Source organism: Hemibagrus wyckioides, linkage group LG15, assembly GCF_019097595.1.
Source record: "Hemibagrus wyckioides isolate EC202008001 linkage group LG15, SWU_Hwy_1.0, whole genome shotgun sequence".
Lineage (NCBI taxonomy): Eukaryota > Metazoa > Chordata > Actinopteri > Siluriformes > Bagridae > Hemibagrus > Hemibagrus wyckioides.
Window position 1 is genome coordinate 1,322,909 of NC_080724.1, and position 25,542 is coordinate 1,348,450.

General features: G+C 40.3%; 1 protein-coding gene across 2 annotated transcripts in view; it reads left to right on the forward strand.

Moving 5' to 3' along the window:
• The window catches only part of LOC131366127 (kelch domain-containing protein 8B-like), a 121,384-nt gene that overhangs the window by 49,423 nt on the left and 46,419 nt on the right, over window positions 1-25,542 (forward strand). For both annotated transcript variants that reach the window (XM_058410325.1, XM_058410326.1), the window contains exon 4: window positions 18,393-18,557. In XM_058410325.1, coding sequence (XP_058266308.1) covers window positions 18,393-18,557 — 165 coding nt within the window. The remainder of the gene's footprint in view (window positions 1-18,392; window positions 18,558-25,542) is intronic.

A 25,542-nucleotide genomic window follows, 5' to 3' on the forward strand; every position in this document is an offset into this window, starting at 1 on the left:
CCCTTAGGCTCCTAGATTGCTGTGTAGCGCTTGTACTCCTGGTAAACATTCACACCTGGTATAAAATAAAACATTTTAGCAACAGTATTAGCAACCATTGAAACAGAATTTAAAGACTTAAGGACAATGTTTAAAAGATTTAAAGATTTAAAGACAGTGTGCCAAAAGAGGAAGTTAAAATAAATAGCAGTGTGAATTTTTAATTTAAAACCAATTGCTGAGTAAGTGGACATATTCCTTTTTGGGATGCAGTGTGTGTTGTGTGGGACTATCTAGGTCAGTGATTTTCAACCAATGTGCACACAAGTGTGCCGTGAGAGATCGTCCGGTGTGACGCAGGAAATGATCCAATTACACTTAATTGGTCCAAAAAAATGATGATTTAATTATTACAAATAATTTGCCATTGTTGAACACCTGTGCATACGATGTAGTGACCGGCAGAGTAATGAAATACTCCTCCATGTCACTAGGTAGCGCAATAATGACCTTGTTAATTCATGACAAGAGAAACAAGAATGCGGACTATTTCGTACAGGCAACTTTAATAAAAATACAAAAAAACCCACAGTAATGAATGAGAGAGGGTTTCACACTGAGAGTATAAACACATTTTTCATTCTATATACACTGTGTCAGGCTACAGGGGGTCATACTGTAAAATTTTTGGTTGGTGGTGTGCCGTGGGATTTTTTATTTTTTTTAATGAATAAATTGTGCCATACTTCATAAAAATTTGAAAAACCCTGATCTAGGCCACACAGGTGATGTGAATGTTGTGTTATTTTTCTCTGATGGCTGTAATTTTGCCTCTGCAAACTCGCCAGTTTAAAGCAATGCAGAAGAGGTGTGAGGGTTACTGGTGAGAAGCTCTGAGGAATTCTGGCGGTCTTTCTGATTGACAAGCTTGCATGCCTCCAAGGATGGATGGATGGATGGATGGATGGATAGATAGATAGATAGATAGATAGATAGACAGTGCTACAGGTACATAACGAAATGCCGTTTAGTGTCTAGCAGAAGTGCAAATAGTGGAGAGGTTTTCACATATCCCAGCTTATTATCAAGCTGGGGTCAGAGCGCAGCGTCAAGCCATGGAGCAGGTGGGGTTAAGGGCCTTACTCAAAGTCAGTGATAGTTTGGCAGTTTGAAGGCTTGAACCTCAACCTTCTGAGCAGTGACCCGGCACCTTGACCACTGAGCCCCACGTCTCTTATTTGTTTTAAGACAAGCTTGGCTGACGAAATGTTATCGATCTGTTCAGTGTGAGTGTAAGTGTTTGAGTAAGAAGTAGAGTAAGAAGATTTATCACTTTTTTGTCTTGACTATCTGAAAGAAGACACAGCGCTGGTCAGATGTTGAAAATTGAGTAGATCTGTCTGGGTGTCTAAGGAAGGCACGTGTTTGAGTGGAAACTATGTACTTACACGCTGATTTCCAGATAGTTTTACTGCGTAATCAACCTTAGGAACTGTAACTGTATCACAGGAAAAAGATGTTAATGAAAGCATTTGCTAGAATGACTGTAAAAAAATTAACATTATATTTTAAAATATACAAATATTCATTCACTTTACAATCTTACTCAAGCTTATAAACATTTATAAAGATATATTTATCACTGTTTATATCAGGTGCTGCCTCTAGCCGTTATTCAAAATCTTTAGATCTATTAAATTATTTACCTATTTAGCTAAAGGGCTGTAGTAAAGTTTAGTTGTCTTTATTTGTCACATATACAATACAGCACAGTGAAATTCTTTCTTCATATATCCCATCCTTGGAGGTTGGGGTCAGAGCGTAGGGTCAGCCATGATACAGTGCCCCTGTAGCAGGAGGGGTTGAGGGCCTTGCTCAAGGGCCCAGGGTTGTAGGCCCAACAATGGCAGCTTGGTGGTGCTGGGGCTTGAACCCTGATCTTTTGTTCAACAACCCAGTTCCTTAACCACTTGAGCTACCACCGCTCATATTCAGATTAGTATTGGGTATTGTCATGCTGGGGTTTGTGTTGACCTTATGTTTTTTTCTCCCTAATTTAGTCAATTCCCAAACATAAGGGATCTCTCACCATCACACAACAGCTAACAATAAGGGACGGCAAAGGTCTTCACCGAATGTCAGGGGGGTGGTGTAACACAGCACCATCTGCCCATGTCTGTGTTGCTGTGACTGATAGGGGAGAGAGAGCACTCTCTGTGGGCATGGCCTGTTTACTTCTCAGTATCCAAACAGTTTAGGGAAGGCCCATGTATGAGTGTGATACTTTCAGGTATTTTAGATTATCATAAAAAGTCTTGCACTGTCCGGTAACCTAAGAATTTATTTGATTCTATTAGACTATTTGTAATAAACCAAATTTAACAATTGCATTCAGTATCATTTCCTTTCCACCTAACATTTAAGTAATGAAAAATTAAAGACAATGTTAAATATTGGGTTCCTTTTCGACTCTGGTTCCTCTCAAGGTTTCTTCCTCTTAGCATCTCAGTGAGTTTTTCCTTTGCCAGAGTCGCCTCAGGCTTCTCACTGTGGATTAATACAAATAAATTTAAATATATGATTAAAATATAGTTAAATTATAGTTAGTCTATAGCCTATTGTTAGTCTATAGTTAGTCTATAGCCTATTGTTAGTCTATAGTTAGTCTATAGTCTATAGTTAGTCTATAGTAAGTCTATAGTCTATTGTTAGTATATTGTTAATCTATAGTCTATATTTAGTTTATAGTCTATATTTAGTCTATAATTAGTCTATAGTTAGTCTATAGTCTATTGTACTCTATAGTTAGTCTATAGTCTATAGTTAGTCTACAGTTAGTCTGTACTCTATAGTTAGTCTATAGTTAGTCTATAGTCTATTGTTAGTCTATAGTCTTTTGTTAGACTTTAATTAGTCTATAGTTAGTCTATAGTCTATAGTTAGTCTGTAGTTTATTGTTAGTCTATTGTTAGTCTATAGTTAGTCTATTGTTAGTCTATAGTCTATTGTTAGTCTATTGTTAGTCTATAGTCTATTGTTAGTCTATTGTTAGTCTATAGTCTATTGTTAGTCTATAGTTAGTCTATAGTCTATTGTAAGACTATAGATAGTTATTATGGCAATTTCGAATCCCGAAAGAAACATTTTGTGCAATTCTTTGAGCTTCTGTATTGCTGGACATAGAGAATAAATCTGATCACAAATAGACTTAATTCTGAACTGGATGATTCTCTATCTGGGATTATTTGGCTTTTGTTCTGGACAGAGTCTGTAGTTTCTCTTTAGGGATCTGAGAATGTTTGGCCTTTAATCTTTGGATCACATTTGGAAATATCTCTAGCTCCATCTCCATTTGTTCTAAATAACCCGCCTTCAGTGTAAGATTTTCATAATTGGTTGCACAGAATCTGGATAGTTCTGCTGTAAGTTCTGTGAATGCGAATAAAGTTCATTCATTATTATCAGAATCATTTTCTTCTTTTAGGATGATTGCCTCATCAGCTTCACAAATTCAGAAACAATGCTCCCTTTAGAGTCAGAAAACCTTGCCACTACGTTTCATCACTAATCCAAGACAAAAACTGAAGCTTTTTCTGATCGTCCGACCTGCGAGAAGTGCAGCTGCTCTCAGTGACATGTGGACACTCCCTCTCCAACCTCTGCTTTTACAAACCACTTCTGGTCTTCACTCATTGTGCTAGGACACAAAGCTTCTCTGCTGCTATAAATGAGCAGTACATTCAACAGGCACTTTAATAGCTTTAACCTTTTCATTTGGGAGTTCCTTTCACTGTGTTAATGCGCTGCCAGGTATATCAGAGAGCACTGGTGCATTCATCTCTACACTGCTGACTCATTCTGCTGGGAAGGATAGCGTAGCCTTGACCACCTATACCGTGCTATCACCATCAGTGGAAGGTTGAAGATCATGGTTGCCATTGGTAACCATACATTACAGTATCTACAGTACTACAGAATCTTTGTTTAAGCCTGCTAGCCGGGCCTTATATGTGTGCATCACTGCTGTCTGGTGGGTTTTAAAATAGGGGAAGAACACATGGGTGTTCCTGAGGTCTGTATCTGTGTATGTTCTGTTTTATCTATTAGCCTGCTATCTCTCCACATAAAGTAAAAGTATCACAAGACACTGCTATTAAAGTATCACAAGGTCGCTCCAAAGCATCTAACTAGCTAAATTTCACAGCAGAAGGTTGTGACCACTCGCTATTGAGACCTAGAAATGAATAAAAAATGAAGACAGAACTTACACTTATATTTTATTCGCAATATTTTTCAGTTAAACTAACCAGCTTCAATACCGGTCCTCAGTACCGACCACTACTGATGATCCTAGCTGCCTCTGGAGTCTGACCACTGCCAATATGCATCAGCCTGAGATGTAATTCATGCTCATTAACATTTCAGTGACTGACAGTTGGTTAAGAGGTTCAGGGCCTTTGAGATATCTCCCAGACATCACACGGAGAAGCCAAGTGAAGAGCTCGCTGTCCAATAAACCAGATATTTTTCTATGCAGTTTGCAACTAACTACACTGACTTCTAGTTAAGCTCTGCGTCTGGACCGGACACCAACAAGTCGGTTGTCCAGTGAGTGTACTCCAGTCTGCCATTGGAGCTGACCGAAGCCTCGCCACAATGGTGTTCTATAAAAAAGGGCTTCAAATCTGTGGGCTTCCAAAGAGCTTTTCATGCAGGCTGTGCTGTCTAGTGGAAACAGTTTATAAACCGAATGAACAACATGATATTGTATGATAAGTTATACTCTAAAATATAAGATTGATGAAATTTTTTGATTGAGTCTGTTGTGTCCAAGTAGACACTTAATAATGTTTCTTTGCATGGTTTTCTCTTACCTAAATGTTTCTCCTCTTAAAGAGATATTGTGTACTGAAGCTCGAAGAGTTCCCAAAGAGGGACGAACCAAATAACACTTAAGAGCGTTAAACAGAAAAGCACTAGAGTGTAACATGCATCCGCCTAAAACAAGTCCCAATAGTTGATATTTGTTTTTTTCTTCTTTATCCCCCTGCTTTGAGTCCACATGAGCCATTACTAGGGAAATGAAATCCTTGCTTTTGCTGTGAGATTTGGAGCCATCTGTTTATTTCTGCTTGACTGGCTTCCTGATCCCCTCCTGCATGCCACCAATTTTATTCATCAAAGCTCCGATTAGCCTGCGTTTCCCTTACGGCTCTGTCGCAGCACTCACAGAGTCAGTGTGGAAAAAGCACTCAGAAAGGGAAGAGTGCGCAGCATTACAAAGCAGTGTGAGAGAGGAAATGACATCATGCCAGTCTGTTGTTGGTGATGATATACAAATTACAGTATCGCAGCGCAGTGCTCGTGAGAAGGATTCCTCTGTCTCTGACTCCACGTTGTTATTGTTTTCTGTGTCTTTAAAACTTTGGCTTGGAAGTTTGGCTTGTTGGTGTCAGATATTTGTGTGTAATAGAGAGAGAAAGAGAGAGAGAGAGAGTGAGAGAGAGAGTAAATCTGTCTGACTTTTTGATGGTGGTTGGTACCTCACTGACCTGTAAATCAGCACAAATTCGCTCTGTATCTGTTTGGCTTTGTGAGGTCTGTCCACATGCTGACGTGTGTCTGAGAAAACAATGTAGTGTAAGTTGCCTAGGTTGCTAATTTGATTGTTCTCGTCCTTTCTGTTTGTGTGTTTGTAATTTAGAGAAATGACTGGAGCATATGATAATGATGGAGCCATTGGTTTGGGTAGAGATGTTTTCTCTCTCTCTCTCTCTCTCTCTCTCTCTCTCTCTCTCTCTCTCTCTCTCTCTCCTTTCTCTACCTCTTCAATTCATGTTCTTTGTCTCTCATTCCCCCCCCTAGTCCTCTCTCTCCTTCTTTCTGTCGGTCTCTGTTTGATTAATCAGACATGTCAGACTGCTGTACTAACATCAGAACAAGCAGCTTCCTGCCAGTGCATGCTTTTCTGAACAGAGGGGAAAGAGACAGGACTGTCCATCTCCCTCTCTGTCCGCTTCTCTCTGTCTCTCTTTCAGACACACCTCCTCACACACATGCATGATTTACAGTACTGCAGATTTATCTTGACCAAGTGTTTCTTTGTTCATGCCACTGAATCTCAGTGTTTGTGTTTGTCTGTGTGTGTGTGTGTGTGTGTGAGAGAGAGAGAGAGAGAGAGGAGTGTGTGTGTGTGTGTGTGTGTTTGTGCTTGTGTTTGTGTTCATGCATTCAGCCCCAAGCTGCTGCTGTTTGTCATCAGCCTGTCAGTTTAGATTTACAGCATTGTCCATTGTTTGACATACAGACCTGAGGACACACACACACACACACACACACACAAGATCATAGCAAAACACTGTATGGCATTTATATAGCACTTTTCATTGAGAGCACAAGGGTCTATGAAAAATCTGTGCACAACAGCACCCATGTGTGTGGTCAAGTGAGTTCAGTGACTTAATATGGAATTGCACAAACCCATTTCCACCAGTGCAGAGCCATGAAACCAGAGGGCAGAGAAGCACACCTGCGCTAATGCCATCTTAACCGATAATAAACTGCAGGCTCTGGGTCAATGAAGTGTAATGTAGATCAGTTTCATTATCTTGTATGGAAATCTGTGTTGTTTTTATTTTTTTGGAAAGTTTTTTATTTCTATAGCAGTGTTGAGATGGAAAGAGTTCAGCCTAGCTGCATGTTCAGTACATTTCCCCTGTATCACCAACTTAAAAGTGTTTCAAACTTCATGCGCTGCTAAATAATACGGCTGGAACATAAGCTTTAGTAATAGCACCCTTGCATGCTGGTTTAACCTAAGTGCGATTTTGGCAGACATCCAACCAGAAATAAATCACTGCATTATCATTATCCTAATACTAATCACTCACACTGATCAGGCATTATGACCACCTGCCTAATATTCAGTAGTGTTGTTCCCCCTTTTGCTGCCAAAACAGCCCTGACCCATCCAGGCATGGACTCCACTAGATCCCTGAAGGTGTGTTGTGGTTTCTGGCCCCAAGATGTTAGCAGCAGATCCTTTAAGTCCTATAAGTAGTGAGTTGGGGACTCCATGGACTGGATGTGATTCATCAGACCAGGCCACCTTCTTCCATTGCTCCGTGGTTCAGATCTGATGCTCACATGCCCATTGTTGGTGCTTTCGGCGGTGCACAGAAGTCAGCATGGGCACCCTGACTGGTCTGCAGCTATGACTGGGCAGTGGTAGCTTTAGTGGTTAAGGCTGTGGGTCGTTGACCAGAAGATCAGGGTTCGAGCCCCAGCACTGCCAAGCTGCCACTGTTGGGCCCTTGAGCAAGGCCCCCAACCCACCCTGCTCCATGTGCGCTGCATCATGGCTGACCCTGTACTCTGACCCCAACCCCTAAGGATGGGATATACGAAGAAAGAATTTCACTGTGCAGTAATGTAATACAAATAGTATATGTGACAAATAAAGACAAGTCATGCGGCCCCATGCGCAACAAACTGTCCTGCACTGTGTATTCTGACACCTTTCTATCAGAACCAGCATTAACTTCTTCAGCAACTGTAGCTCGTCTGTTGGATCGGACTTGTCCATTTTTCCTGCTTCTAACATCAACTTTGAGGCCAAAATGTTCACTTTCTACATAATATATCCCACCCACTAACAGGTGCCATGATGAGGAGATCATCAGTCTTATTCACTTCACCTGGCACTGGTCATAATGTTATGGCTGACCGGTGTAACGTGTCATGGATGGCTTGGTTTGTTTTTACCCTGTGCCATGTGTTTTTGTTTGATTTGTGTTGTCACGTGTTTGCCCCGCCCGATCCTTTGACCGTTCTCACTTCTGTTCCTTATGTTTGAATAATTACCTTCCCTATATATATATACCTGTTGTCTTGCACTTGTCTTTAGCTGAGTCCTTGTCTTTTGCCTCCTGCTTTCTGCTGGTTGTTTCGTGTTTGTTATTCTGTGCCCTAGCGCAGAATACACGTGTCTGTAGTTTTGTTATTTTATGAATAAATCCCACGTTTCTCATTTTATCCCTGTCGATGCACTGATCGATGAGAATCCATTCATTTTCGAATTGACTGAAATGAAACGAAAAGTGGTTTAAGGAGTAGTTCTGAAAGCACTGCATGAGGCACAAGATCTAGTTTGTAGTGTGTGTTTTTGTTACAGGTCAGTAACGAACAGCGGTGCGGTCGTACAGTGAACGCCGCAATGTCAAATTAAATCGGCTCCGCTGTGCAAGACATTTCTGTAATGAGTTTCATTGTGGACTAAAAGAGATAAACTTTTTAAATGATAATTGCACTTCTTCTGGGGATGAGCAAATAGTATTAGTATTAGAGTAATAGTGTATAGCAGTATTAAACAACATGTTCAAAATATTAATGTAAAGCGTTGGTCACACACAGCATTCTGACACCTTTTTTTACTGTGTGTTTGTGTGTGTTCTGGAACTATTAGTCAAAAAGGCTGCTGCGTATACAGCATTAGCAGAAAGGTATGTGTAATGGGATATTGAAAAACCAGCCTGGAGTACAAATGTACTTGGCAGAGCAAAAAAAGGGGTTGAACCAACGTCATTTTTCATTTGTTTCTAAATGTAATTTATTCCGTGAAGCAAAAACCAATAACAATATCTCATCCAGTGCATTGATTTGTGAAATTCCTCTTTACATACCCTGTTTGGTATTATTGGTTATTACCCAGCCGTAAGCTTTCACAGAAGATAGACGCTCTGTGTGGTTCTATTCGGACTGTGTTTCAGCCCTTTATGCTGTTAGGACTTTTTTTTTCGTTTCTCGTACGATGTCCTAGCCGTCTCACCTTGCAGAGTCAAATCGGGAGAGACAGGACAGAGAGAATCAAAGAGGTGAAAGCTGAAGACTTGAGAATGATTGTGTTAGGAGGAGACGAGGAGATGCATTGCCCTGGAGAGGAAAAGATGAGGATTAAAAAGGTTCAGCAGACAGGAAAAAAAGGAAGCTTGGAAGAGGAGGTTGTGGGTAATAGAGGTTCATCAGGTTAGTGTGTAGCTTTCAATAAAATAGGGGAGAAAGTGGGAAGCGGGTCCTGATGTTGTGGGTTCTGATGCTGGTGTTTGTGGGGATAAATGAGCAATCATAACAAAATGTGAATACCAGGTGAAAGGGTAAAAGAGTGTGAGTGTGGCAAGTAGATGAAACAGAAGAGATTGAGTGAGTTACACGACCTGAGAGTTTCTCTACAATCACACACAAATAATCAGAACGTTTGGCCTCACACATAATTTTTTATAAACTCTTCAATTATGTATTTGACCTCCTGAATGCCATGTCTACATATTTTATAATGTCAACCTTTTGCTCTTTTCTGTAGGTCTGTGTGTGTGCATCCATCCATCCGTGCATGAGCATGTGTGTGTGTGTGTGTGTGTGTGTGTGTGTGTGTGTGTGTGTATTTATGTACGCGGGCATGCAGCACTAAGAGATGAGTAAAGGTCAATGTAAAAATACTTGACACTTCAGAAGCTCATTTTAATCCATAACTTGGAGTGTGACTGCAGCCATAATTGGAATAAAGCAATGGAGGGGGGCAGTTTGGAATTTGCTTCGGTGCATTTTATTATTTATATTCTGATTTTGAAAGACGAAAGGGAAAAGAGGCAAACCAGTGAAAGGGCTTGAGAGGGAATAAATAAATGAATAAAGACTACTGAGACAGAAAAATAGAGGCAGAGTAATAACCTGTAGGGAGAGATTGTGAAGAGAAGCTTTGAATGAGGAAATGGTTGTTCTTGTACAATGTAGTTATTTGTAAGATGTTGGATCATTATGGAGAGTTCTGCATGCTGCCCTCCCAGTCCTGTGCCTTTAAGGAAAATATTTACGGCACCTAAAGATTTTGCCCTATGAAAGAAAAAATCCTGCAAAGTCACCTTGGTCATGTGACATGTTTACTTGTCTATACTCTGCTGCACAGATCAATACTGACCAGTGGCCCTGGACGTCGACGCCCCAAACCGAAACACATCATCTGCTCTGCAGGGTTTGTAATCTTTATGTGGTGTGTTCATGGAAATAGGAGGGATTGCGTTTTCATTTGTCCGTGCACGGAGATTAGTACAGAGCCTGGATTCCTTGTTCACCTTTCCATAGTGTTTATTCCATAGAGCCTCAGCTTTGTACGAATTGTGACTTTTGAAAGCTCTTACATAGCTCCTCCATGTCATGGTTCTTTTGCTAGCACTTTCCTTTGTTCTTCACTTAATTCTGCTTCTGCCTTCCTATAGATCGATCCGTCAACATTTATCGACGTTGTCTCAGCCTCCTCATCCAGAGCACTTACCGCACATCTGAATAGTCATCTGACGCATACCGTCAGCACCAAAAATGTCAGGAAATATTGATCAGAATAGGTGAAGGACAGGGCAAAATACATCTCTCTCTCTCTCGCTCTCTCTCTCTCTCTCTCTGTCAGAGTGCAGGGCTAAGGCTGGAGTGACCGATCGTGTCACGTGGCTGCCTCCCCCCCAGAGTCTGATTGAGTGTGTATAAGTGTTTGTGTGTACCAGTCATGAAGGGTGGCCTCTGGCTCTATTCTTCATGCCATTATTGTTGTTCTGGAAGCATCTCTTCATCTGATGAACTTGATGTTCGATTTTCACGTTTGTCAGCACTTTATTTCTCTGATGGCTCTGATTATATGTAGGACTAGTTCTGCACAGCGGCACGCATCAGGACGAGCGTAATGAGGGTGATAATTACAAGTGCATGATGATTGCTGATGATGTGTGTATGTACAGTATGTTTGTGTATGTCACTGAGAGACAAGAAGAGGAAAGAAGAAGAATCAACACAATGGGTCTGATTGCAGCTTAACACACAAGAGACTCTTCAGTATGAGATGTAAACAGTCTATGAGAGTATTTTTAGTATGTTTTGTGTAGGTTTGTACATGACAGCTTGTGAACATAAATTTTGGTGGGTTAGGACGAAATTGCCTCAAAGAAATTTGAGTCCAGAAGCTATCACACCTATGTGTCTGTCTGAGATCCCCAAAGAATCATGAGTTCATCAGAACCTAAAATGTGTCTGAAAGGTGTTTTCTTCAGCTACTAAACATCTGTGTAAGGTTATCCAAACAGTCAATCCAAAAACACAAGGAGAATTCAGACAAAGTGGAAGAGGTAGGTATAATTTGTGAATGGAATTCTTTCCTCTGATTGGACGAGACATCTGTCACTCAGGATCTACAGGAAGTCCAGCAGTAGCTGCAGCAGTAGAAAGTGGATTGGTGTGTGTATGAACACAGCTCTGCTCTTATAGCGCTCCTTACCTGGTGTGTTTTTAGAGATCGCAAACTAATCTTTACTCCATGATACGCTATCAGTATATCCAACATCACACCATATGAACTCCACACATGTACAACAAATAAAGTTAGATACACAATTTCCTACTTCCTGTAGATCCTGAGTGAATGATGTCTCATCCAATGAGAGGAAAGAATTCCATTCATAAACCACACCTACGTTTTCCACTTTGTCTGAATTCTCCTTGTGTTTTTGGATTTGTTATTTTGGTTTGCACTTCTTAGCCGCTGTAGGGGTAAAAAGGTGAAAGCCAACAGTGTCCTGATCCATTTTATCTATCTCATTTAGGGGGATGTGGTAGCTTAGTGGTTTGATCAGAAGGAGTTTGAATCCCAGGTCCACCAAGATGCCACTGCTGGGCCCCTGAGCAAGGCCCTTATCCCTCATTTGCTCAGGTGTCTGAAATACATTAAGTTGTAAGTCACTGCGGATACGGGTGATGCCAAATGCCAGAAATATCAGAATGGACTGCCAGTGTACTGATAAAAGGGTTAACTGTGTTCATGGTAATATATCTTATAGAAATAGCAAGAATTATTTGTTATAAAACCAGATCTTGGTGGCTGTGTAGTGTTTTTAAACTAACCCAGTCATACTAACCCACTCCTCTGCCACTGAAAAGCAAGTTAGGAAAAATATCTAACATGAATGATGTCCCATCTGCCCCTATGGATAAACAGCCACTGGTTACTACACCTTATACACCAACAATGTTCTCCATTCGGGTTAATCAGAAGGTAATTTTCCATTACAGCAGCTCTGAGAATTGTGCTGGGAGTAATTAAAATCACAGGTTTGTATTAACGTGCTCGTGCTAATACATTATCTTTTGTAGCTCATTCACAAGAACCTGTATGTATGTGTACTATTAAATGTAATAGATGTCTGTTATTATTCCCTATATGCCTCCCTATTTATGATTGTCTGGAGGTGCGTGAGTAACAAGGCCTCTCCGGAAGACAAGAAGAGATTAGAGAGCAGAGCTTTGGCCATAATTCAGAGTGATAGATCCCACAACGAAGGGCTGGGATGGGGAGGTGGCACAGTGTGAGTGTGGGTGCAGGGTCTCTGCAAGATCTATTGGATTTTAGATGTAACACGCTCGGCAGGGGGATGCTCGAAACAAGGTAAAACTGCTCCTCAAGATCCACACACCCTCAAGTACTGCTGAGTTCCTGAACTTAAATTCCCCGAACATTGCAGAATCTCCTATTGTGATATTGAGTGGCAATCCTGCCTCACCTTATTTTGATGGAGTGTTCTGGCTGCGATATCCCCCTGGAAAGTAGAGCCTATTGAAGCACTTGTGAGATTGCCCCTGGGAGAGAATGTGACCACATCACTTGCTTCTTATATCAGAGTTTGGCTTTATTAACATTCGGCCACACATTCACCAGCTTTCAATGCACTTCATGATGTGTTTCATAATCATAGCAATCGTGTTGCTGTACATTGACTAAGATACCCATGGCTGTAGCATTTTACTGTATATTATTTTGGGATTGAAATATACTGCCTAATAAAAAAGAAGTGGTTTGGGATTTATAAGCGAGTTACTTTTACAAGCTAGTACACCTTGAAGTTCATATTGTTGTATATCTAGAGAGGATTGGAGACAATAATGGTGGAAAGGGAAAGCATTACTTTTTCTCTCTCTCCTCTCAGCAATATTATTCCATCATAGCTTTCTGTGCGTGTGAAAGAAAGCAGTTAGCACTTTCCTCCATCGTGTGTAACATGGCATGAACAGACTTTAGAAACAATACGCTGGCTGGTTTGGGTTTCAGAGAAGGTTCTGAATGTGGTAGTCTTCACTCCTCTGTACCTGTGTGATGGGGAGATAGGTGTGAAGGTGAGATTTCCAATTTCCAGTAACTTGGCCTAGGATGTTTATGTTGACCTATTGACTGATGGTTTTGTGGCATTTTATTGAACTGGACAAAGATTGATTTTTGGGTAGATCTGTATGTTATAATAAAGCACAGGTTTATCTATCTATCTATCTATCTATCTATCTATCTATCTATCTATCTATCTATCTATCTATCTATCTATCTATCTATCCATCCATCCATCCATCCATCCATCCAAACTATAAAATAATAATAATAATAATAATAATAATAATAATAATAATAATAATAATAATAATAATAATAATGATAATAATAATAATAATAATAATAATAATAATTATTATTATTATTATTATTATTATTAGTGTTATTGTTATTATTATTAGTGTTATTATTATTATTATTATTATTGTGATAAATAATATTTATTTATTATTTATTATTTATTTATCACAATAGCATCATGTAGTGAATTTTTTATAACATTTTTTCCATTCTTCATTACAATATTATCACACTGATGAAGCTAACTGTGAATCTCAGGTACACTAGCCGCAAAGCTGGAATACATTCTCATCTCCAGGAACACTCCCACATTCACACGCTCATTCACACCTAAGGGAAATAAGGGTATTAGCTTAGCCTGTACCTACCACCATGTTTTTTGTGAGGTGGGAGAAATCTGAACAAACTGAGGACCCTGGAGCTGTAAGGAAGCCGCATTAATCTCTACGCCACTCTGGCACCCACGTTACAAATGCAGTCTTAAAATGACAATACTGGCTTAAGGACTTTGAGTACTGAGAACCAGTATAATCCAGTACTTTCGCCTTAAATACACCTTACTACAATAACAGATTCCAGAGGTCTGTGGTGGACATTACACTGAACCCCCTTCCTGTGGTCACAACAGATGAGGATCCGGGAAAGAATCTATAACTGAAGTGTGGCTACAGATGACAGGAGTGTTCTGTGGCTGCTAGAAGTGTTTTATTAATGTGTGTGTGTGTGTGTGTTGGTCTCTGGGCTACAGTCACTTCATCCTATCTCATTCAACCATGAATTCACAGCTCGCACATTGACCGATGAGATTGAATAAGGACAGTCTGATATTAACCTGGTTTAAGGGGGATGTTGTGGCTTTGTGGTTAAAGCATTGCACTACTGATCAGAAGGTAGTGAAGTCCTTCAATTCACTTAACCATTTTATTTTTCTCAAAATGAGATAAATTATAAGTCGCTCTGGATAAGGGTGTCTGAAAAATGCCAGAAATGTCAATGTTTTTAGACAGAATGTGTGATCCCAGGCGCAGACTCACATTAACTTCTCTCAGGTGTGTGTATTGTACATTAGAGGTGTGGCACAATGCATCTATCTGTTTAATGCTCCAAATATTCACATTCTTTCTCTATTATAGCAATAGTATAATTTATATGTTTTTCTTTGTGCGACTATGGATAAGACCTCTTTTTTCTCCCCTACATTTCCACAATTATTATTTTAATTTGCACCTGCCTGTGATATTATCTAACAAATATAGACGGTATTTAAACGATCACAGTCCTAACGAGGTAGGTTTATTTTTCAATCACAAATTAACACAAAATCAGTCAAACACTTTGAGGAGCTTCAGAATTGTTACAGATTTGAGCTAAGACACATCATACACAACATATATTCTGCTTCTTCAGTTCATGTGAACAGCAAGTGAACATTTTGTCTAACAAGTTGATGTTAGAAGCAGGAAAAATGGACAAGCGTAAGGATTTGAGTGAGTTTGACCAAAAGGGCCAAATTGTGATGGTTAGACCACTGGATCAGAGCATCTCCAAAACTGCAGCTCTTGTGGGGTGTTCCCGGTCTGCAGTGGTCAGTATCTATCAAAGGTATCCTTTAAGCCCCATGCGGCCCTATGAAGGTCCCACCTCGCAACTTAGAGGACTTAAAGGATCTGCTGCTAACATCTTGGTGCCAGATCCTACAGCACACCTTCAGGGATCTAGTGGAGTCCATGCCTCGATGGGTCAGGGCTGTTGGCGCAGGCAGCAAAAGGGGGACCAACACAATGTTAGGCAGATGGTCATAATGTTATGGCTTATCGGTGTAAGAGTCGTAGTAGTTTAAAAATAGAATCATGTGCTTGCAATTTCAATTTTAAAAAAATACAAAAACGTAAACATTCTGAAAAAGCTGCAGCAAAATCAAGTATTTTTGGCTGCAATAATCACAAAACTCTCCTCGAAATCCTGGAGGGACTGAATCTATGGTGTTAATGATCATATCTGACAACTCATTCTTACCCTCATACAATCTCCCACATGTGCAACTTTTCAGTTGTTCCCTGCAGATTTCCAGTCCTCATACACACCTCTAGATTTAACCAGATGCCCTGCAGACCTTCCTGGCATCCTCCTGTTCGTATCTGTGTTCATTAAAACACGTAACTGTTCATTATGAGTAGTGTATTCTTATTCAATTCACATCTCTATTATATATAAAGGACATGCCTTAGTTGCTGTATGAATGTTCTGTCACAGCAATCTATCTATCTATCTATCTATCTATCTATCTATCTATCTATCTATCTATCTATCTATCTATCTATCTATCTATCTATCTATCTATCTATCTATCTATCTATCTATCTATCGAATCAATCACTAGTCTGCTTTTAGCTGTGAGGCTGACAGAAGTGTTTTATTAGTTTGTGTATCTTGGTCAGTCTCTGCGTTCTTACCACATGAACGTCTCCAAGCATTTCACTTTTATTCATTTATTAACTGCTGAGTTGCAATTACACCACTGCCCACAGCACAGGGCACACAGCTGAGTCAGCAATAACGGCTGCTGTGCTGCGTTAGTCAAGCTATGTTCATGTGTAAAGAGAGAGAGAGTGTGTGTGAGAGAGTGTGTAAGCGGGAGTGTGTGTGAGAGAGTGTGTGTGAAAGAGAGTGTGTGAAAGATAGTGTGTGAGAAAGAGAGTGTGTGAGATAGAGAGTGTGTGAGAAAGAGAGTGTGTGAGAGAGAGTGTGGGAGAGAGTATGTGAGAAAGAGTGTGTGAGAGAGAGTGTGTGAGAGAGAGTGTGGGAGAGAGTATGTGAGAGAGAGTGTGTGAGAGAGAGTGTGTGAGAGAGAGTGTGTGAGAGAGAGTGTGTGAGATAGAGAGTGTGAGATAAAGATCTGGCACCAAGATGTTAGCAGCAGCTCCTTTAAGTCCTGTAAGTTGCGAGGTGGAGCCTCCATGGGCCCTACCTCCCAGCTTACAAGACTTAAAGGATCTGATGCTAACATCTTGATTACCACTGCAGACCGGGAACACCCCACAAGAGCTGCAGTTTTGGAGATGCTCTGATCCAGTGGTCTAGCCATCACAATTTGGCCCTTTTGGTCAAACTCACTCAAATCCTTACACTTGTCCATTTTGCCAGAGAGTGTGTGAGATAAAGAGTGTGAGATAGAGAGTGTGAGATACTCGCCATACTGTGTCCTGAACATCTGGATATAAACCTAATGATTTCTTCTTTATAGAACTGTTGAATAAACACAATATCACACTCACAGATGAAGGGATTATCAGCACACGCTGTTCGTCCCTATGGCACTTTTGCTCGCTTGATATTTCTTAAGTATAGATAGCATGTAGGCTGAGAAACGTTTATGCGTTCATCTCGGAACCTTCAAATACCCGCCCACAAGATCAGACTGACTTGAGCTATTTTTGTTAAGATAAACTGTTTTTGTTATTTTTGCTGCGTTTTCCAGCATCCCCTCGGGCAGATCTTCTTTCCCGTGACCTCTTTTTTCACCTCTCTGCTCCACCCGTTCGATTCTTTTACATTGCTTTCCGGTTCTCATTGTTATTATTTACAGAAGCTTGATTGAAACCAGGTGAATGATGACCAGTAGCCTTGTAAGACTTCAGGGTTCATGATTTATTACCCAATTATGTGTGCCTTTATGGACCGTATATATTATGTAGGATTTGCTTGTCACTTGGGAAAAAAGAGAACAGGATAAATCAGACCAGGATTACGATCTCCCTATGGCCAGTCCGGGGCTGGGTGTGGCAGTAATTAGGTGTACTAATAAATAGGTCAATGAAAGGTCAGTGAAAGGTCTGGCTGCCTTAATCAGAGTAGCTGACACTGATATATTCTGCATTATTTTTCTCAGTGTCAGCCATTGAAAAAATGAAATCCTTAATCACAGACATTTAGATATATATCTAATAGAACAGATTATAGTGTGATTTCATAAAATCTAATTATCTGGTGTCACCCAGATGAACATGGGTTTGCTTTTTGAGTCTGGTTTCTCTTCTCTGGTTTCTGGTTTTGGCCTCATCACCATCGCCTCTGTCTTGCTCATTATGGATAAAACGAATCTTTATCATTTATATCCTGAATTTATATACACCGATTAGGAATAACATTATGACCAGTGCCAGGTGAAGTGAATAAGACTGATGATCTCCTCATCATGGCCCCTGTTAGTGGGTGGGATATATTAGGCAGCAGGTGAACATTTTGTCCTCAAAGTTGATGTTAGAAGCAGGAAAAATGGACAAGTGTAAGGATTTGAGTGAGTTTGACCAAAAGGGCCAAATTGTGATGGCTAGACCACTGGATCAGAGCATCTCCAAAACTGCAGCTCTTGTGGGGTGTTCCCGGTCTGCAGTGGTCAGTATCCTTTACGTCCTGTAAGTTGCAATGTAGTGCCTATAGAGGACTTAAAGGATCTTAAAGATCCCACAGCACACCTTCAGGGATCTAGTGGAGTCCATGCCTCGACGGGTCAGGGCTGTTTTGGCAGCAAAAGGGGGACCAATATTAGGCAGATGGTCATAATGCTATGCCTGTTCGGTGTATTTCTGTAAAGCTGTTTTGTGAAAATATCCATTGTTAACAGCTCTAAACAAATAAAATTGAATTGAATTGGTGATACTTAGTCTTTATCAGCAGAGTCAAATAAATAACTGGGTATAGATTTTTTGTTTTTCATCAGAAGCATAAATATCCTTACTGAACAGAGGAAACATCAGAAGACTCACGGTAGTACACAGAGTGACTCACATCCACTCAGTCATCTATCATTTATTGTTTATCAGCAGAGGAAAAATGGCATTCAGGAGAGTGGAGCAAAACTAATCATTTTGTCTTCTCTCTCACTCTCTCTCTCTCTCTCTCTCTCTCTCTCTTTCAGAGGGAAAGGTGTACGCACTGGGGGGTATGGGTTCTGACACCAGTCCGCAGGCACTGGTGAGAGTCTATGAGCCAGTTAAGGATCAGTGGCTATCTCTGGCCTCTATGCCCACTCCCCGCTATGGAGCCTTCTCCTTCCTGCGTGGAAACAAGCTCTATGTTCTGGGTAAGCTCACCCGTCCTCTTCATCTCTGCAGAGATATATGTCTTAAAGTTATTAATTATAATGTCTGTGTCACAATCAATAAAAATCCGCATCACAGTTTGGTTTTCACTGCAGAGACACAAACGTCTTCGAAGTGATTTGTTATTTATATTCATGTGCCCTTACAGAAATGCGTTTGTGTACTGATGATACGTTTATTTGATGCTTTTGAGATGTTCATTATTTTTTTATTAATAATTTGACAGTCATATAAATGCCATATCATTTGAATGAAAGTTCTGTTTGTGCGCAGCAGCTTTGGAATAATTTATCAGGGAGGAAACAGAGACATCCTTGTGTTTACTGACTCATTTCTATCCAAGCATGAGACAAAAAAAATGATGTGTGTTACTGGATATTTAATAAATGTGTAAAGGTATTCACTAATGACCTTTATTACGCATCATACTCTTCAGCAGGTAGCAAGATGGATGCTAGCTAGCAGACAAAGCTGTTAATAATACTGTATAAAGATGTTATTCTCATACAGTTTATAATCTGTGTAGTAAAAACATAGAAACCCTTTATGATTTAGTGCAGGTTTAGGTTTGTGAAGGATATATCTAGCAGTGGGTTCCTTTGTCCTCCACTAGATTCATGAAGTGTAACATGGAGGTCCTTACACAAAATAACACAACATACTGGATTTTACTGTTGTATATCTTTGGCTGTGGTGTTTTTGATTCAGATTCTCACAGGTTTGATCCTGAGCTCAGGGTTCTCTATGGCTCCAGGTCCTACCACTATCCAAAAACCAGTAGGATTAAATTGCCCATAGGGTTATGTACACCAGTCAGCCATAACATTATGACCACATGCCTAATATTGTGTTGGTCCCCCTTTTGCTGCCAAAACAGCCCTGACCCATTGAGGAATGGACTCCACTAGATCCCTGAAGGTGAGCTGTGGGATCTGGCACCAAGATGTTAGCAGCAGTTTCTTTAAGTCCTGTAAGTTGCGAGGTGGAGCCTCCTCACAACTTACAAGACTTACAGGATCTGATGCTAACAGCTTGATTACCACTGCAGACCGGGAACACCCCACAAGTGCTGCAGTTTTGAAGATGCTCTGATCCAGTGGTCTAGCCATCACAATTTGGTCCTTTTGGTCAAAATCGCACAAATCCATACACTTGTCCATTTTCCATCAACGTTTTAAACACATCAACTTTGAGGACAAAATGTTGACTTGCTGCCTAATATATCCCACCCACTAACAGGGGCCATGATGAGGAGATACTCAGTCTTATTCACTTCACCTGGCACTGCTTAGAGTGTTATACCTGATCGGTGTATATATGAATATATCAGTAGTATTAAATTTAAGCATGGTAGAACAGCTCAGTGGTGATGTGGCTGTTGCCAAACATCAGACGTCTCCTGTGTGAGCTAGGTGTTTAATTTTATTTACAGCTTTGAAAATATACACTCACGTCACGTTAATGTTATTTAATTCAATCGCGTGGAACGCATTTAAATTAAGCAAATTCATCAGAGGTATTTATTTATTTATTTATTTTTAAGTGTACTTCCTAATGCTCACGGCTTTTGATCCAAACACTGCAGTTACTGAAAATGAATATTTTAATATAGAATATCTCAAATATACATGTCTTATACAACAAAAGACATTTTTGTTTCACCTTACTTAAATACTTCTTTTTCTCTTAAACATTTAGTTTATTTTTGTAAAGCACTATTCAGTAGCTATGAAAAACATACAAGCAAGTGTATGAGTGTAAGTCAGGATCGACTAACAGTCCACTAACTGTCCACTAACTGTCCACTAACTGTCCACTGAGTGTTAAAAGAGTTCATTTGTAAACAGAAAAGTACATTCCAATATATTCCTTTTTTTTTCTCTAGAAAACATAAAAACATCTTTGACTTTCAGAATCTCTGTATCAAGATTTGTTTTTCACTGACCCACTGCATGTTCACTCTTCTGAGAACTGCTAAGATAATGGCATCATAAAACACCGCCACCCTCAAGCAACTGAGTAGATCTCTCAGCCAACCAGATCGTTAAGGAGAGACGTAACTGACGAGCCGCACTGGCGAACTCACAAGCTGCAAAACAAGCCCGTCACTGTGATCTAGCACGGAGAGGATGGAAGAGCGTGGTCCCTACCCACACACTCTCTCTAAAGAATCACACTCTTGTGTGTAAAGTGTGTGTGTTTACATGTACATATGTACATAATGTATACTCGCAGATGGAGTAGAACAGTCAGTAATTACAATGTGTCTGATTTCCATGTTAGATAGTGTCACAATATTCAGGCAGTATGGCAGACAGGCTAATAACACCTGGTAATTGTTCATGCTGTGCCAAGGCTGATTATCAGCACAACTCCTTGGAGACAGGATCTGAAATGTGCTCCTCACCCGAGGGGCAGCACTTTCCATTTCCCGTAACTACAACAAGAGGTGACTGATTTTTTCAAAACCATTCCTTTCAGACAGGTTGAGGGTTGATCTGCAATACCTTTTGACTTATGAATATCTACGAGGCATTCACATTCCTGTCCAAACTGATATTGTGAGTCATTTGCTATTATTACCCCACCAATGTCGAATTCCTGCTTCTGATTGGTCAGAAGGTGTTGAAAGATTTTCACAGCACAGCCCTGATACTAGCTCTCCTGTATTAATGTGCTCAGGCTAATGCATTATTGTTTCTATAGTACTCAAGTGGATGAAAAGAAATGATTTTAAAGGTAGAAGTACAAAACACAATAACAAATCCAAAAACACAAGGAGAATTCAGACAGAGCGGAAAACGTAGGTATAGTTTGCGACTAGAATTTTTCATCGGTCACTCAGGATCTACAGGAAGTAGGAAATTGTGTATCTAACTTTATTTCTTGTACATGTGTGGAGTTCTGCCTTGACTTTAAACCATTATTTTTAAAATCTTTTAAAGAAAATAACAAACATATATATTTATCTTTCATTACGTTCATTCAGCTCTACTGTGATGAAGGACGTTCAGATGGTGTGATGTTGGAGATACTGATAGCGTATCATGGAGTAAAGATTAGTTTGCGATCTCTAAAAACACACCAGGTATGTTTGGAAGAGCAAACTATTCCAGATTAAAGGATGTAAGGAGCGCTATAAGAGCAGAGCTGTGTTCATACACACACCAATCCACTTTCACTTTTGTGACCGATGTCTCGTCCAATCAGAGGCGAGAATTCCATTCACAAACTATACCTACCTTTTCCACTTTGTCTGAATCGTCCACGTGTTGTTGGATTTGTTATTGTGTTTTGTAATTCTCGGCCACCATATAAAGGGGATAAATGGACAAACAAAATGTGTAAAAGCTGATGTTTTCAAACAAAAAAACAGATAGCGTATCATAAACCAGAATACAACAAAAAGCAGGAAACAACCAACTAACTCGCTTCACGGACATTCCACATCATTAAATATAACTATAAACTGATAAAATGTATAGTTCTTTAATTAATAACAGTATAAAAGGAAGAAAACCCTTACAAGGAAACAATCATCCGGCTGGCATCACACCACCTCATCTCTGATGATTCCTCTATAACATCATGCTCTGAGGTGTTGTTCTTACTTTATTCTACATCAGCTACATTCAGATGTCCAGTTCACGGTCACTGTGGTAATCTCAATAGCAAAAAAAAAAAATAGAGAGTGGAATATAATTGTACAGTCCTCCGCAGAGGAAAACGAGGGAATCAGTGAGGTCTCGGAGGTGATAATGCCTGAACTTCAGCAATAACATGCAGGAAACATTATTTTCTGCAGCATCTCCTACTGCAGAATAAAATCAGTGTGCTCTCGTCTCTGTATTTTTTTATTCTCCCGCTAGTTGTGCGACTGCGATATCAACCTATAATGGCTTGCAAGCTATTTTGTCACAGTTTGCTAGCGTGTAATTAAATCTGTTAGTCTCTTTGTCTCTATTTGTGAAAGGAGATGAGACAGATGACACTACTAAATCATTAGACCACTCCGTGTGTGGTCCTTTATAGAGACTGGCATCTATAATTAGACTGATTTTCTCCAAATTTCTGCTTTGGGATCTCTAAGCATGTTAGGTGGCTTTGTTTGTCTGAAACCGGGTGAAAAACTGCAGTTTTTACTCTCTCATTGTTCTCAAGAAGTCCAGTAGGCTCTCATACGCATATGAAGTCCTTATTTAAATTAAAGATCAACGTTTTATTGATATAATCTGATATTCAGAGCTATAGGACCTAGCTCCAGGGGTGCTCCATGGTCAAAAATTTTCATGTAATGTTTCATTACAAAAAATTTCCCTCCAAAAACATTTGTTTTACTTTATAAATCTGAGTTACAGAATGTGTTTCATGTCAAGAAAACACTTGAGGGGATTTTCAAGTGTCTCGGTGGGTGGAATTGGAGGTACACGCTGATTCCATTTGTTCTAACCTTACACTCAGATGGCAATGATGATAGATTGATAATAACAGTATTCCAGGGACAACAAATGACCGAGGATTTGATTGAGGAACATGTTCTACCAGCAACTGTACAAGTCCATTAGAACCGAAATAGAACAGAACACAAAAAATGTACTTTTAAAGACTTCATGCTCTGTCCACCCTCTAGCTCCTTAGCTCTCTGAGAGAGAGAGAGAGAGAGAGAGAGAGAGAGAGAGAGCAAGAGAGAGAGAGAGAGAGAGAGACAGAGAAGGAGGGAGAGAGAGATAGAGAGAAGGAAAGAAGGGCGGGTGAGAGAGAGAGAGGGAGAGAGAGAGAGCTAAAGAAGGAGAGAGAAGAAGCAAGCGAGAGACAGAGTAATCTTAGAGAGAAAGCAACAGAGAAAAAAAGAGAGAGAGAGGTCCAGTTAATTATGTGTAGTTGTCAGTGTGTGGGACTGCACTCCACACGATCATGTTGTAGAAGTCACAGAGAGCTGACCCTGCTGACAAACACACACACACACACACACACTGCACTGAGCTGTGAGTTCTTAAATCGAACTCAGAAGCTTTGAGCCCTAAGAGAATGGCTGTGATGTATGGTGGAGTGATGTGGTCAGTGCTCACCCCACACCTCGGCACGGTCAGGGAACGCTCCTGACATTTCTCTCCTGACTCACGACTCTGAACCTGCTTTGGTCTGACTGATTTAGATACAAAATGGATTAATATCACACAGAAGTATTCCAACAGAATTAGGTCCAGTATGTAATAGCAGTAACTTGTTCTCACATCACTACCCCACTGCTGCTCCTCCACTGGTTTCCTGTAGCTGCATCAGGTCCAAAACACTGGCCTAAATAAAGCCAAGAATGGTCCCTCTGACCTCAAAGGGTTACGCCTCGCACCGCACACTTAATTTCCCTGTTTGTTTTATGTATTGTTGTATGTTTTCTGTATCTCTCTCCCTCTCACTCACTCACTCACTCACTCCCTCTCTCTCTCTCTCTCTCTCTCTCTCACACACACACACACACACACACTTTAACAATGCTGTTCATTAACGAGGATATATTGATATGCAGGCAGCAAGAACAAAGTTTCTGTACTGCTAACTTGCCGTGTGAGGGTGAGGGCGAGGGTGAGGGGGGTGGGGGGCGGTGGGTGTATTTCAGACAGACGACAGCACCACACTGAGCCTAATTCAGTTGTGTCTGTGGGAGTCTGCATGGATATAGATAGAACAGCAAAATCATATTAAGGCTATACATGAGAGATGAGTCTGGACGGAAGCACACACTATTTATGGCAGCGTGATTTCAGTCATGACCCCGCAGGTCTGTCTGTGCTCTGACGTAATGCCTTAATAACAGATTGCCCCATCTCGGCCTCTCCGCATCCTTTCTTTATCCACTCCGGTACACACATACACACACATACACGCATACACACACACACACACACACACAGAAGTTGCCTCCTAAAATAGGTTCCCAGGTGTGAGCCAGCATGCCGTCTGCTGAGGAACTGAGTCAATGACCTTGTTTTTAATCACAGTTATTAGGAGAGTTTCTTACTAGCTAACATTCCTATCTATCTATCTATCTATCTATCTATCTACCTATCTATCTATCTATCTATCTATCTATCTATCTATCTATCTATCTATGTTTGTGCCTTGGGGATGTCCTTGAGTAACTCTTCTCATTTCTATGGAGGTTTGGAGTTCAGTGACCTGAAATGGAAATTCTTCATCCACTATAATCGGCTCCTCTCTGTATTCCAACAAACATTTGGCCTATAAACATCATTAGCTAATGAAGTGTCACATTAGCACACACAGTACTCTGTACAGGGGTCTGTAAACCTTTTGCTGTCTCGCGCTCACAGCACAGATTTATTTCATGAACATAATCAAACTATTCATATATCAGGCATTTGAGAAATATGAACATTCACATTTATTTATTTATTTATTTATATACTGTAAAATTTTCACAGAAGGACCCAAACTACCAAACGTTAAAGTTTCAGACCTTTTTAATCAGCACACATCACCCAGTTTGATTCCAGTTGCATGTAGACTCAGTTTGGCTTTATTAATGTTGATGACACTAATAACGATAACAGCTTTACTGGTATTTGATCGTGATGTAGCATCATAAACAAACCCTCCTGGCTCTGTACGTCACGGCTGTAATGCGACACTGCACCGTTTTCTCTCTGATGTGTGTAGCGCTGTAAGTGTGACAATCTGGTGAGTGTGTGTGGTCCACGCTTTAACAAGGGTGCATATGGCTCCCAGCACACGGGCCGTCTGTCCACAGAGCGGGGAGACTCATGTCCAGGCCAACACCAGATGCACATGAGCATTACCGCCTGTTACTCTTCTTTCGATAACGTCTTTCTGATATGGAGTGTTTTTATTTTCTTGAATAAATTTATTTCAATTCAAAGTTCAATCATATTTCCAGTCTGAGATTAAGCTAATTAATCACTTTTTATTTTATTTTCTGTATTTTCT